The sequence below is a fragment of the Eptatretus burgeri genome, unplaced genomic scaffold, assembly GCF_056783735.1.
Source record: "Eptatretus burgeri isolate ZD-2024b unplaced genomic scaffold, Ebu_testis_v1 Ebu_testis_scaffold_3190, whole genome shotgun sequence".
NCBI lineage: Eukaryota > Metazoa > Chordata > Myxini > Myxiniformes > Myxinidae > Eptatretus > Eptatretus burgeri.
In genome coordinates, this window is record NW_028225140.1 from 65,003 (window position 1) to 78,255 (window position 13,253).

At 45.5% G+C, this 13,253-nt stretch overlaps 1 protein-coding gene across 1 annotated transcript; it reads right to left on the minus strand.

Annotated features, from left to right (window-relative positions):
• Positions 1-3,217: 3,217 nt before the first annotated feature.
• LOC147006317 (uncharacterized) lies at positions 3,218-5,057 on the minus strand. Its single transcript, XM_085869066.1, has 2 exons — positions 5,048-5,057; positions 3,218-4,804 (listed from the first exon to the last, which is right to left on the minus strand). The coding sequence occupies exons 1-2, from the start codon at positions 5,055-5,057 to the stop codon at positions 3,714-3,716; spliced, it is 1,101 nt and encodes a 366-aa protein (XP_085725192.1). The 3' UTR covers positions 3,218-3,713.
• Between the last annotated feature and the right edge of the window lie 8,196 nt (positions 5,058-13,253).

The following is a 13,253-nucleotide window of genomic DNA, read 5'->3' on the forward strand; positions in this document are numbered from 1 at the left end:
TGTGGTTGTGAGCTCAGGCGTGCCAAGGAAGGACTTTGCGAATGGCTCTGGAGGCCAGATGGGGGAAATGGACGCCAGATGAAATGTGGGAAAAGGTTCAATGACAGAAGTTTGGGAGTGAAGGTGCCTGGCAGGCGGCAGGGTGAGTTTTATGATCGTGCTCTATTAGAAAGGAAGACCATTTAGGTCGTGCCACAACCTGCAGCCAAGTTGAGAAGACAGTGCAATGCATGGTGGGACATTGCCATCGACCAATCAAGTTTATCCACACCTTATCCAGCGGAAACCCGTCCAACCATAGATTAGCCTTCGGATAGTTAACCAGGGCATACGAATTTTAACCACTGGTTAAAATTAACCACCGCTCTTATCCAATGGTTAAGTTATTCGGGCTTCTCGCAACCGGGCCCAGGAAGACTGGTGTTTAAAGCTATTGCAAAAAAAAAACTCACCGGAGAGTGCACCACGGCAATGATGGGCCAAATGTCCTCAGCTCCTTGTTTGAGATCAGTTTATTGTTTTTCAGGCGTACAAACACACATACATGGAGAGAATTACCCTGTGGGGCAAAGGGACTGTTATGCCGATGACTTGACCCTGGGTACCTGCAGCACATATGCAAAATTTGGTGTGCATTGGCCCAGCCCGATAATTTCCTTGTGGGGGTGGAGATTTGGTGTGTGTGTGGAGGGGGAGGTGGTGTTCAGAGCTTGAATCCCCAAACCTTGCACGAATTCTGAACTACCTACACCCAAAATATGGTGCCTCCAGGTGCTACGGTTCGGCCGTGAAAGAATAACGCACAAACCCACAAAGACTTGAAAATAATTATCAGATTTATTTGCTCACAATTTCCGTTTGTACGTCATGGACCATTATCTCTCCTCCCCGGAATGGAAAACTTATTGTTTGCTTTGAGATTGTTACGACTGTGGAAATTCGCAGAGCACCATGTAGGTCCTTAGATCAGTTATGCCGATAAGTTTGTGTTCACATAGATTTCCCCACCGTTGTCTAATGGGTTTATTCGTGTCACCTGGGCTGTGATCTTTGAGGGAGCCGTTTTTCTTTTACTATCGTTATTTTGGACCAACCACAACGCCAACCACCAACCACCTTCTCCACCACGCCAACCACCAACCACCTTCTCCACTACGCCAACCACCCACCACCCTCTCCACAACCGCCTTCAAAACAACGACAACGCGCACGTCCGCTCTGTACAAGCTTCGTCCCAGAATCGGATCAGGAGATCGAGAGGGGTGGAGCCAGCGGGGGGGTCAGAGATCAGAGGTGAGGGATCGAAGGCCAAACCTCGTCTCTCGGGCCCTATAAAAGGGCGAGCGGAGCGCCAAGCGCAGGGAGTCGGTGGAGTGTCTGTCGGGGTTCAGAGCGCCTGGAGCCTGAAGGCTGCAGTCGGTGGAGAAGCTGAGGAGAGCGGAGGAGACGCGGGCTGGGAGCACGGCTCAGCCTACTGTGCCGTGCGGAGCTGCGTGTTCGTGTGCAGGACGTCGAGAGAGCCGGAGAAAGCTCGCCAACCAGCACCGAACAGTCTGAGGTGATCGGGCTTCGGAACAGTCCGAGCATCGCTGAGGGACGGACGGGTTCTTAAAGAGCATCAACTCAGAAAGAGCAAAGACCCGTTCGTTCCGCTCAGGCGTTGCCGGCTGGGGCCCGAATCACCAGGCCGCGGCCGAGCCGCGGTTACGCCAACTGCCGTGGGGACGGAACGTCCTTGATCACGGGTCGCCTCGCGGGTCGCCCCAGCGAGGAAGCGAGTAACCTGCGTGGCCTCTTGGAGCTCCTTTGGTCCTCAAAGCTCCATGATATAAAGACCCCAAGAGGTCCAGTCTACCCATTGTCTTTGAGGGGGTTTTTCCTTGCTTTTCTTTGTATGAAAGTTGTGGCGCCGAGTCCGATAAGTAGAACTGTGTATAAGTGACTAAAGAATAAATCAACGGTAGTAGTTCCTTTGTATTGTTTTTGTTGGCTGTATAATTGCATCTGTGCATGCTCGAATACGTGCTTTTCTTGCATGAATACCTGACTGGATACGTGTGAAATAAATGTACTCGTTTAAATGTATCCCGTTCGTTGTGTCTTTTCCCCCATTGAGCTGCCATCTTGCACTCGGGATATAGTTGGTTTTTAAAAAGCCGATAAAGTGATCGGGTCCAACGGGACTGCGCGATCATACCCCGCTCAGTTATCCCAAAAGAAAGCGAGCTGCTTAAGCGGCTCGTTTCCAAGCGGTCCCGTTGAGGTACAATGTCTCGGTAATCTACCCGCGCTAATAATTAGGTAAATCGATTATTCGGCGATCGGACCCTGCAGCGTGGGGAGAGTGCGGACAAGGTTGTGGTGTGCTTGGAGCACACCCGTGACTGGTTTTCGGCGTTGTTCCAGAAAGTCGCGACTGAATTGCACGTTCGGTGGGCGAGTCGGCCACGATTCGGTTGAACGAGCTCGTTCGCACACCGGCGGGCGAGAAATCGTTGCAATATCAATGACAAACGATTTGTTTCGAGAACAATCGATGCACACTAACTCCTCGAGTTAGAACTATTCGCGGCTTGTCTAATCTCGACCTCGTTACTTCCGAACCTATCTTCGTATCGTTTGAACCCTTTTAGGTTATTCCGCCAAGTCTCCTGCCAAGGAAAACCCACCGTGTGAAGGTAAACTGTGTACTTGAGTGGTGCGGCACCGGCCAAGCGGACCAAGTTTCCAAATTCAATTTAATAATTAATGATAATAAAAAAACACTTCAAGGGTCAGGGTCAGGGTCAGGTGTCCGATCAAAGTGGGGTTGCATCAAAGCGGGACTACTTCGAACCCGGTCATCACTTCCAGCAGTTATAAAGAGGCAGTTCTAATTATGTCTAATTCATTATGTAACACAGCAGTACACAAACGTCACACAAAATACACGACATAAAAGTACACTAACACCACACAAAACAAGTCCTGGCGAGGGTCTGCGATCTCTGATTGCTCTTTTTCTTGTTTATCAATGTGTTTTTTATATAAATAAACACAGCCCCCAGTATTCACGAGGTTCCTTGGGTTTTTCCCTCGATGTGAGAGCATTTTCTCCTTCGCAACTGCAGTATGTTGCTGAAACTCATCTCCAAGGATGCACCTGTGTGCTAGTAGTGTAACTCGGTAAAATAATTCATGGGAAAGTTATCAACGATGAAGGCTGAAACGATTGGGAAAAACAAACAATTTAATGGTTCACACCTGTACACCTGATCATAAGGACATGCAAAGAATAAACCCTGACTGGTGATGTGAAGAACTCCCGACAAGAGGAAGAATAAACACAGACATGGGATTAAAGATATCCCAAATTTTGAGAAACAAAATAGGATTCCAGTTCAAGTTTATAATCTATACGTAGAAAAGGTATAAAAGGTGTGTATGTTTATGTATGTCTAAAAAGGATGTATAACGTGATTGTGTGTTGGTATGGTTGTGTGTGTTTGAGTGTATTTGTGTGATTGTTTGAGTGTATTCATGTGGTTGTGTGTGTGTGTGTGTATCCACCTCCATTTTGTGAAAGGGTCATGTTTGTTCGAGCAATTGTGACGTTTTCTTGTTCGCAGAGTTTTGTTCCGATGGATATTTTCAGGATCGTCACTGAACCCCAGACAGTCTCTAACTGTAGTTAGTTTGTAGTAATATTCATTCCCAGGGATATTTTGGAAGATCTAATAGAGGTTCTTCTTCATCACTCCATTTGCCGCAGCTATCACTGACACAATGTCGACACTCTTCAACTTCCAGGTTATTTTGACTTCATTTTCCAGATCCCGGTATTTGGTCATTTTCCTGATAACACGGGATTCACACCTCTGTTGTATCTTCGTGTGTATTTTTAGATGACGAGATAAAGTTGATGAAGAAACAAATGCCTTGTTACAAACAGAACACTTGTGGGGTTTATTCCCAGAATGTATTTGTTCATGTTTATGTAAATTTGTTGATTGATTAAACGCCTTGTTACACACAGAACACTTGTAGGGTTTACACCCCGTATGTATTCGTTCATGTTTATGTAAATTTGATGATTGATTAAACGCCTTGTTACACACAGAACACTTGTAGGGTTTACACCCCGTATGTATTCGTTCATGGTTATGTAAAGTTGATGAAGAAAAAAATGTTTTGTTGCAAACAGAACACTTGTAGGGTCTATCCCCGGAATGTGTTTTTTGATGATAATTTAAAGCTGATGACGAATAAAAGGCCTTCGAGCACACAGAACACTTGAAGGGTTTATACCCGGAATGTATTCGTTCATGTTGATGTAAATTTGATGATTGATTAAACGCCTTGTTACACACAGAACACTTGAAGGGTTTACACCCCAAATGTATTTTTTGATGACGATATAAATTTGATGAAGAACAAAAAGCCTTCCTGCATTGTGAACACTTGTAGGATTTCTCACCGGTGTGCAACGTTTGATGTGTCAACAGATATGAAGAAGAAGCAAATCCCTTCTGACACACAGTGCACCTGTATGACGTCTCACCTACGCATATTTCAACACATCCTTTTAAACACGATGAGGAGGTGAAGTCTTTGTTGGTAACAGAAAAATTGTTTGTCTTCTCACTTCTTTGGCTCTCCTGTTGCAAGACATTGATAAACCTGTCGCAGTTGTTGTTGTTTGTAGACGCACCCCAAAACTTGTCAACATCCTGACAAAAAGTCTCTGTCAGGTGATGATCGAAAGAAACTTCTCTGTGAAATGACGAGGAACAGTTGACACTTGAAGACTTTTCAAATTTTTTCTCTGCAAATTAACAATGGAGCAAAAACATCAATAAATCACTTTTAAAAGTTGAACAGCACTCCGAGAGCACATAGTCTCACCTTGCACGTTCATTTTGAACAAAATTACCATTATTAACTGAATACCCCACTATTATGGCCACTACTATCATGGCCCACATGCTCGTATCATCCATGCACCCTATTATATCACATTGTTTCTTAGAATGGGTTATGAACGTCAAAAATGTAATTATTAACTCACGTCTGGTCATTGGTCAGATAAAGGAAGTTTCATATTTTTCAGAGGATTTCAATTAAACCAATCATGGCTGGAATAACACTTCACTGATGACGTCATCATTATCACACTATATACCCCATGGGGAGTTGATAACACATGCAAAATTTCAATTATTTTCGTTGGGTGGTTTCAGAAAATGATATTCAATTTTTCCCTTTATTCAATATGGCTGCCATACCATGTGACAAATGACAACAATGTTAACAATAAAAACATTGTCCATCGGGAGTTCCTCCGACGTTTAAAATTTTGCATCGATCGGACAAGCAGAAACAGGGAAATAAATTTTTAAAGTGAAAATGTTGTTGCGAATTCGCGCCCGCCGGCGTGCGGACGGCCACGTGACTCGAATCGCGGCACGTCGCCCACCGGACGGACAATTCAGTCGTGACCCACTCGGAGCAACGCCGGGAGCTAGTCACGGGTGGGGGTTTAACCTCACGACGATCGTGCCAATTGCCCACCCACGCAGGATAGGGTTGCTCGCCAAATTCGATCTACCTAAGTACCTGCGCGAATGGTCGACCGTGCGATCGCACCACGCCACAGGCCGACTCCGGACACGAACCGCTTAAGCGGTCCGTTCCGTGCTACAGTGATAACCGAGCGGTGTTATCGTCGGCCTCGATGGTTCCGATTAATTATCGGGCGTATTAAGCCCACTACGAACCCTTTCCATGAAGCAGGATGGAGGGTCAATTAAAAGGAAGGAGACGAAGCGAAACGGGAAAACAGTTCAACACAATGCACATTTATTCCGCGGCACACGGAAAGCACGTATATACAGCCACAATAATCAAAATGCACATATAAAGCAAAAGCAAGAGTTAAACCGAATACGCATACACACGGCAACACTTATACAGTTGTACTTTACAGACGGCGCCAACACACATTCATTCGAAAGCAAAGGAAAGAAGCCACCCTCATAGACAAGGGGGCAGACGGGGCCTGTGGGCTTTTATGGCGTGGGACTTGGCAGACCGAATGAGTCCCATGAGACCGTTGCAGGTTACCTGCACCCTCGCGGTGCGATGGTGGGCGAGCTCTCTCCGGCGCTCCTTGTACGAATGCGCAGGTCCGCGCGACACAGCTGGCAGAGGGGCGCCTCCAGTCCGCGTCCCCTCTACGACGTCCGGACTCTCCACCGACTGCAAGCTCCAATGAGCGGGTCGCTCTACGGACCGCTTCTCCAAGACCCAGACGGGCAGAAGACCATGAACCGCTGACTGACACTGACACTCACCGACCGCCCTGACCTGACCTCTTGTTAGCGGCGCTTCCGTGCGCCCTTTTATTTCCCCGGCACCCCGCCCCTCCCTTCGCGGCACGAGGGGGGGGGAACATTCCACCAGAGAAATCAGGGTGGGAGTTGAGTTCCAACCGTCATTCTTGTTTACCAGAGAAATCGGTGTGGGAGTTGTTGTTGTTCCCCTTTTGTGTTCGTGGAGATGTTGACGGTTGCTGGCGGAGTGGTGAGGATGGCGTGGTTGTTGAGAGGCAGGTGTGGTTGTGGTTGTTGTGAAGCGGGGTTGTGGTTGGTGGTTGTTGTGTGATGGCGGTTGACGTGGTTGGTTCAAAATAAAGATAGAACAGAAAAACGGCTATCTCAAAATCGTCGCAGCCCGAATGAATCACATAAATTCCCTCCAAACAACTGGTTTGGGGCAAACTACATATGTACTTAGAGTTATCTCACCCACGGGCCCTTCATGGTGTAATGCGAATTTCCACAGCCGTAGCAATATGAAGACGTGGACACATAGATAGACAGACACAAACGCACACAGACACATTGAACACATTGGACAAATACATCAGTTCAGGAAAGGATAGACAAACCGAAAACTGAAAAAGAGAATTCAAAATGTAAAAAACAAAAATAAAATTGGAGACAAAGACCTCGAGAGCTTGGGTGTTGAAAACAAACTCAATCTGGAAATGATAGCTGGAAAGATAAAAATAATAAATAACAAGTCTGAAGACGACGATGGTTCACGAACGGTATTTGACGATGTAGATTGTTTCAGAAGTCAAGGATGAGACAATGTGATAATGCTTGACCAAGTTATAAAAAATGATCAACATGATGTGGTACGAGTGACACGTTCTTCGCTGCAAAATGTCGAAAACCGGGTTTCGTTCAACAACTTTAAAAATTTGACCTTTGCATAACCTTTAAAGGTCACAAAACAATGTTGTGAACATTAAAATAAGGAAACAGGATACGTGCTAAAGCTTCTTGGAGTTAGTTCGTCGAAGAAGGTCGAAAACCCGGTTTGATTCCCACAACTTTGAAAATTTGACCTTTGTGAACTTTAAAGGTCAAAGGTCAAGGATTATGACCTTTTGTGCAAAACTTCCTCTGGAACATTCCAGGAAAAATATAACGTCACATAGGCTGAATGGCATTTCACACTCCTCGGATAATTATCCATGCTTGATGAAATCAGCGTAAAAACAAACTTGAATGGGGCACCACGAGCAAGGTGTTCGAGATAGAGCAAGATGGTTTGAAGACTTGAGGTGGTGAATGACCTCAACATTTTGCATTAAAAATATTGTCATCCTCGCTGTCAAAGTTTGGGCGGTCGTATGATTTTTATGTCAAAATTCGCAATTTTCTAAGTTCGTGACCTGGTGACCTTGGCCTTGGGACGAAAATGAAAAATCGAGCTCGGTGGGGCTATGCAGGTGCCATTGGGTTTACCAATTACTGAAACTCCTGTCAGATTCGACAAACCCCTCGGAGAAGATGCAAATTGAAATCGGATACCCCCTAAAAACACATGTTTTTGGGGCGTGGCTCCGCCCATAATGGGCGCACCATGCCCATTCTCAGGAAAACACAACGAGATCATGATATAAACCTCCCACCAAAATTTTATCAGGATCGGATCAAAACCCACGGAGCTATGCTCGGGACAGACAGACAGACAGACAAGCCGGTAGGCGGACATGGGTAGTCCGCCGATGCTAGGCAACGGAGGGGACCATAGCAACGGTTCTTTCTCACACATAACTAGGATCGACCATGAACCTACCATACCAGTTTCATGTATATCTGACTCACAGTCTCTGAGATATAAGGAACTTCGTTTTTTATTGTTTTCGACCAGGGTTCATTCAAAGTCTATCTTCTCCGATAGTTTTAATTGGATTCGGCTGGAAATTTTTGACAATATGGCTGAATGTACTGCCCACAGTCACTCGTGGCCCGATTTTTGATTTTTGAAAAAATAATTTTTTTATGATTTTTCAAAAATTTCAAAGAACCGTTGCTAGGCAACGGTGGTGTCCATAGCAACGGTTCTCATTTGCACACAACTTGGTCATGGTCTGAACCTACACACCAAGTTTCATCGAAATCTCCATTGTATTAACGGAGCACTGGACCGAACAGACAGACAAGCCGGTAGGCGGACATGGGTAGTCGCCTACCCAATAGAACCTGACGCGATGGGCCCGTTCGATGGGGAATGACCTGAGGATTAAGCACAAGAAAATTCATGATTCCAGCTTCAAGGGTTAATGCTGCAGATTGTTTTTTCGTTAAAATACCCCCACATTTAGAGGTTTTTCGGCCGTTGCTAGGCAACGGAGGGGTCCATAGTAACAGTTCTTTCTCACACACAACGAGGACATACCATGAACCTATCATACCAGTTTCATGTATATCTGACTCACAGTCTCTGAGATATAACGAACTTCATTTTTTATTGGTTTTGACCAGGGTTCATTTAAAGTCTATCTTCTCCGACAGTTTTCATAGGATCCGGCTGGAAATTTTTGACAATATGGCTGAATGTACCGCCCACAGTCGCTCGTGGCCCGATTTTTGATTTTCGAAAAAAGAAACTTTTTTGATTTTTCAAAAATTTCAAAGTCCCATTGCTCGGCAACGGTGGTGTCCATAGCAACGGTTCTCATTGTTCATACCAGGTCATGGTATGAACCTCCCAACCAAGTTTCATCAAAATCGCCATTGTGTTAACGGAGCACTGGACCGAACAGAGGGACAGACAGACAGATAGACCGACAGACAAACATATCGACGGAAAAACTGATAATCAGGGAAGAACAAATTTCCCCCCAAAAAAATTTTTTTTAATTTTTTTTTTCGACTGGATCGACTACCCAACTTACAAACATATCGACGGAAAAACTGATAATAAGGGTAGAACAAATTCAGAATTAAAAAAATAAAATTTTTTCGACTGGATCGACGACCCAACAAACACATCGACGGAAAAACTGATCAGGGTAGAACAAATTTCAAAATTAAAAAAATACAATTTTTTCGACTGGATCGACTGCCCAACAAACATATCGACGGAAATACTGATAATAAGGGTCGATCAAAAAAAAAAAGTTTTTTTAGAAAAAAGATTTTTTGGAAAAAAAATTTTCTGACTGGATCGACGACCCAACAGACAAGCCGGAAGGCGACATGGCTGCTCGCTCTCGATGGAAAGCTGGCCGACGCAACCAGCCGATATTCATGTACATGCTATCAATCAATTTAGCACAATAAATATGATTATCACAGCCCTCTTAGTTTTCGCCCAGAAACCCGCCTTGTGAAATTTCAGGCATGTTTCCAAAGATACTCTAACAAATGGCAGCCCTGGTAATTCCATTTATCTATTCGCTAAAGATTTTATGTTTTTATATGATGCTGGAAGACATTCTCCTTGGGCACAAAAAAAACAGGTCCCTCGGAGGTCCAGTTTCGGAGGTATTGATTTTTTTGTACAGTCCACAATAAGTGTACAATGTACGATAAAGTATTTTAGCTGTTGCAAAGCAACGGAGCTAAGCAACCATTCATTTTTGTGTACATGCGAGCTAGCCATATTGTACACATTTCACCCAAGTTTCATCAAAATCAGACTCTTTCTCTTAGAGATATTCACAATGAACCGTTTCTGAAATGTTCGACATGTACTCGCTCAAAACCTATCTCCTACGACAAATATTTTTTGTTTGGGCTGCAAATTGGCATGAAGGGAGCAAGATAGATTGCGCACAGAACTCCAAGCTTCGATTTTCGATTTTTTTTTTGATTTTTTTTCTTTTTTTGACCACTTTAAAGGGCCGTTGTTGTGCCATTGGTTGCTTGGGCCCGGGATCCCATATTCGAAAGCACATGATTCCCAGAAATATTGGTCCTACCTCCCAAATTTCATTGGAATCGGTTGAGTGGTTTATCCCCTTGGCTTGACCAAAGTTTCGCGGACAGACAGACATGGAAATGTCCAGAATAAGGGTGCTCTTTGAGCAGCCAATAATTGAGCCTTATGTATTCCACCAGTAGAAGTACCCGTTGCTTCTCTGACGGTTTAATCAAACGACAGCACGTTGTCCTTTCAAACATTCTGCTCCATTTACTCCATCATTTTCCCGGGGCCATCTTCCCTCTACTTGGAAGTCAGCTGACATCATCTTCATGAACCATCCTTACTGCTTCGATCTGTATATGGCGTGAGCAAAAATCACCTCCGCTTCGCTGCGAAGCTCATTGTTGTTTGCTTTGGTTTGAACCTCCGCTTGAAATGAGTGAAATGAATCATTCCCCTTCCCTCGTGCTGCCTTCTACTCCTCTCAAGCTGCCTTCCCCCCTTACGATGCCCTTCCCCCTCGTGCTGCCTTCCCATCCCCTTGTGTTACCTCCCCCTCCCTCAACAGCAATCAATTACCAGATCACGGCAGCATAGCCAAGAGGTACGCATTCTCGCTGTCAGCTGTCTCGCCTGGGTTTGAATCCCGTCCGAGCTGTAAACTGTCATCCCAGTGTTTCACAGGCAGGGTCCATCCATCCATTAGGACCATACTCTGTGCAGAGCGTTGGTGCCGCCGAAGCAGTCTCCTTGGCTATTGGGAACAATCCTGGACGGGTCGCCACTCCGACACAGTATACCAGCATGCTGGCACTCATTTTTGCCGACCTCGGAAGGATGACAGGCAGAGTCAACCCCACTTGGTGTTAATTCAACAGCTGAGCGGGATTTGAACTCAGGACCCTAGGATCCCAAGCCCACTACCTTAACCATTAAGCCAACACCAGGCATACAGGCAGGGTGATTCATAAATATGTGTGTTGTCTCCCGGATGGGTGTGAAACTCCGCGTCACATCGACCTGGATCCCCCCTCCTCTCCCCCTCCACACTTTTCCCCTCCCCTCCACCTCTCCCTTCTCCCTCTTTCACCCCTATCCCTCTCTATCCCACCCCTATCCCTCTCTGTCATCCCTATCCCTCTCCCTCACCCCATTTTGCTATCTCTCCGATCCCTTCCCTCTCTCTACTCACCCTATCCTTGTCTCTCCTACCACTCTTCCTCCACTATCCTTTTATTCCCTCCTCTCTCCCTCTTCCCCTCTCACCTCTATCCCCTCTCACCTCCCTCCTCTCCTCTGTCCTTCCCATCCCTCCTTTCCCTCGTTCCTCCCTCCTCTCCCTCTTCCCTTGAATATTCCCATCAGCGAAGCGACAGGAAGCATTTGCTGGTAAACAAGTAAACAAACACGAATTAAGCTTTATATTTTACATTTTCACACTTTCCTCAATTAAAAGAGGTTATGATTTACTGTAAATTATTTAATTAGTCAGGTGCTCATGAGAATTCAGGTCCCTGACCCTCAGTGATGGGTGATGTTGTTAAACGTGTCCTTTATGATCCATCCATGAAGACCACACTCTGTACAGAGAGAGCATCAGTGTTGCTTCAGCAGTTACCTGGGTTATTGGACACAATCTTGGACAGGTGACCACTCTGACACAGGATACTCAAACGGCTCAATCCTCCCAGCAAGCTGGTATCACTTTGCCAACCTCAGAAGGATGACAAGCTGAGTCAACCCCACCTGGTATTAATTCAACAGCCAAGTGGGACTTGAACTCAGGACCCAAGTAAACCAAGTCCAGCACCTTAACCATTAAACCAACACCAGGTATACCTTTTTGCTATTTAACCAAAACAGATAAAAAGAGTCGGTACAAACATACGTATCCCGTGACAATGGTTTCATAACAGTTCTTACAGCGGGTCAAAGGTCGAGGTCACAGCTGCAGGTCAAAATTTCGTGAAAAATGATTTTGGGTCAAACTTTGACCTTGAACTTGTGACTTCCATCCATCGAGCAGAATTAATTAGTTTCCTGGTAAACTCTCACCAACTCTGCTTTACAAACAGCGGACTGGTTTTGTGGTAACTAAGTTCACCCTTCACATCTTTAAACATTATATTGAACATAATTTGGCCTTCAATAAGGTTGGTACAGGACGAGCTATAAGCTCCCAACCTGGTGATGCGCAGGGAAGGTGTTGCATCAGTGAGCATACCTTCCTCTGAAAGCAAAGGTAAGTCTCTTGTCTTCTCATCCCGTAATTCCTCGAGGACGTTAAAGATGCCACTACAGTCCTCAGGAACAGGCCACTGTGTGCCGGTGCAGAGGCCCATCATCACAAGTAAATCTTCATCCGATTTGTTGTAAACGAGATTAAAGAGGAATCGAATGATGGATGAAGTGATGAGGTATATAATGATGTCATACATGTACAAGAGGGAGGGTAACATGTCATGGATGGGATTTCCATTCACAATTCAATTCCGGCTCCGCTCCAGACATCGTGACATTCACTAAATCAATGAGTTCCTGTGTTAGTACACAGCACGGATCAGCACGGGAAACACAAGTTCTCGGTACGAAGTGAACGTCACGTACCGGGTCTGGACTCCTTGTCCTCAGGTGAACCGACCATGGACCCGCGGTCTTCCGGAGAACCTCCCGGACCGACCACGTATCCTCCATCGGAGCCGCTTGTGGATCCCGGGGTGTTCGCTCTGAGATCTCGGGTCATGGTGGACCGCACGTCGTGTCCGGTGAAGGACGGTACGCTGTGGTAACCGAGTGAAGACCGCGAGCTGTTTGGGGAAAAAGCGAACCGCGAGATCGCGGTGTTTGATTGGTTGCCGCCACATCACGTGTCCATGATTTAAAATAAATACAAAGATTGAACGTTTCGTTTTAACGGATTGTTTGTGTTTCAGATTGTGTTGGGAAAGTGGAAAATCGAGTCCGAGTTCGTCGATGATTATTCCCTCGACACGAAACAACGTTCTTTATTTTCTGTTTTTGTATTTATCGACAATCTTCCCTCTATA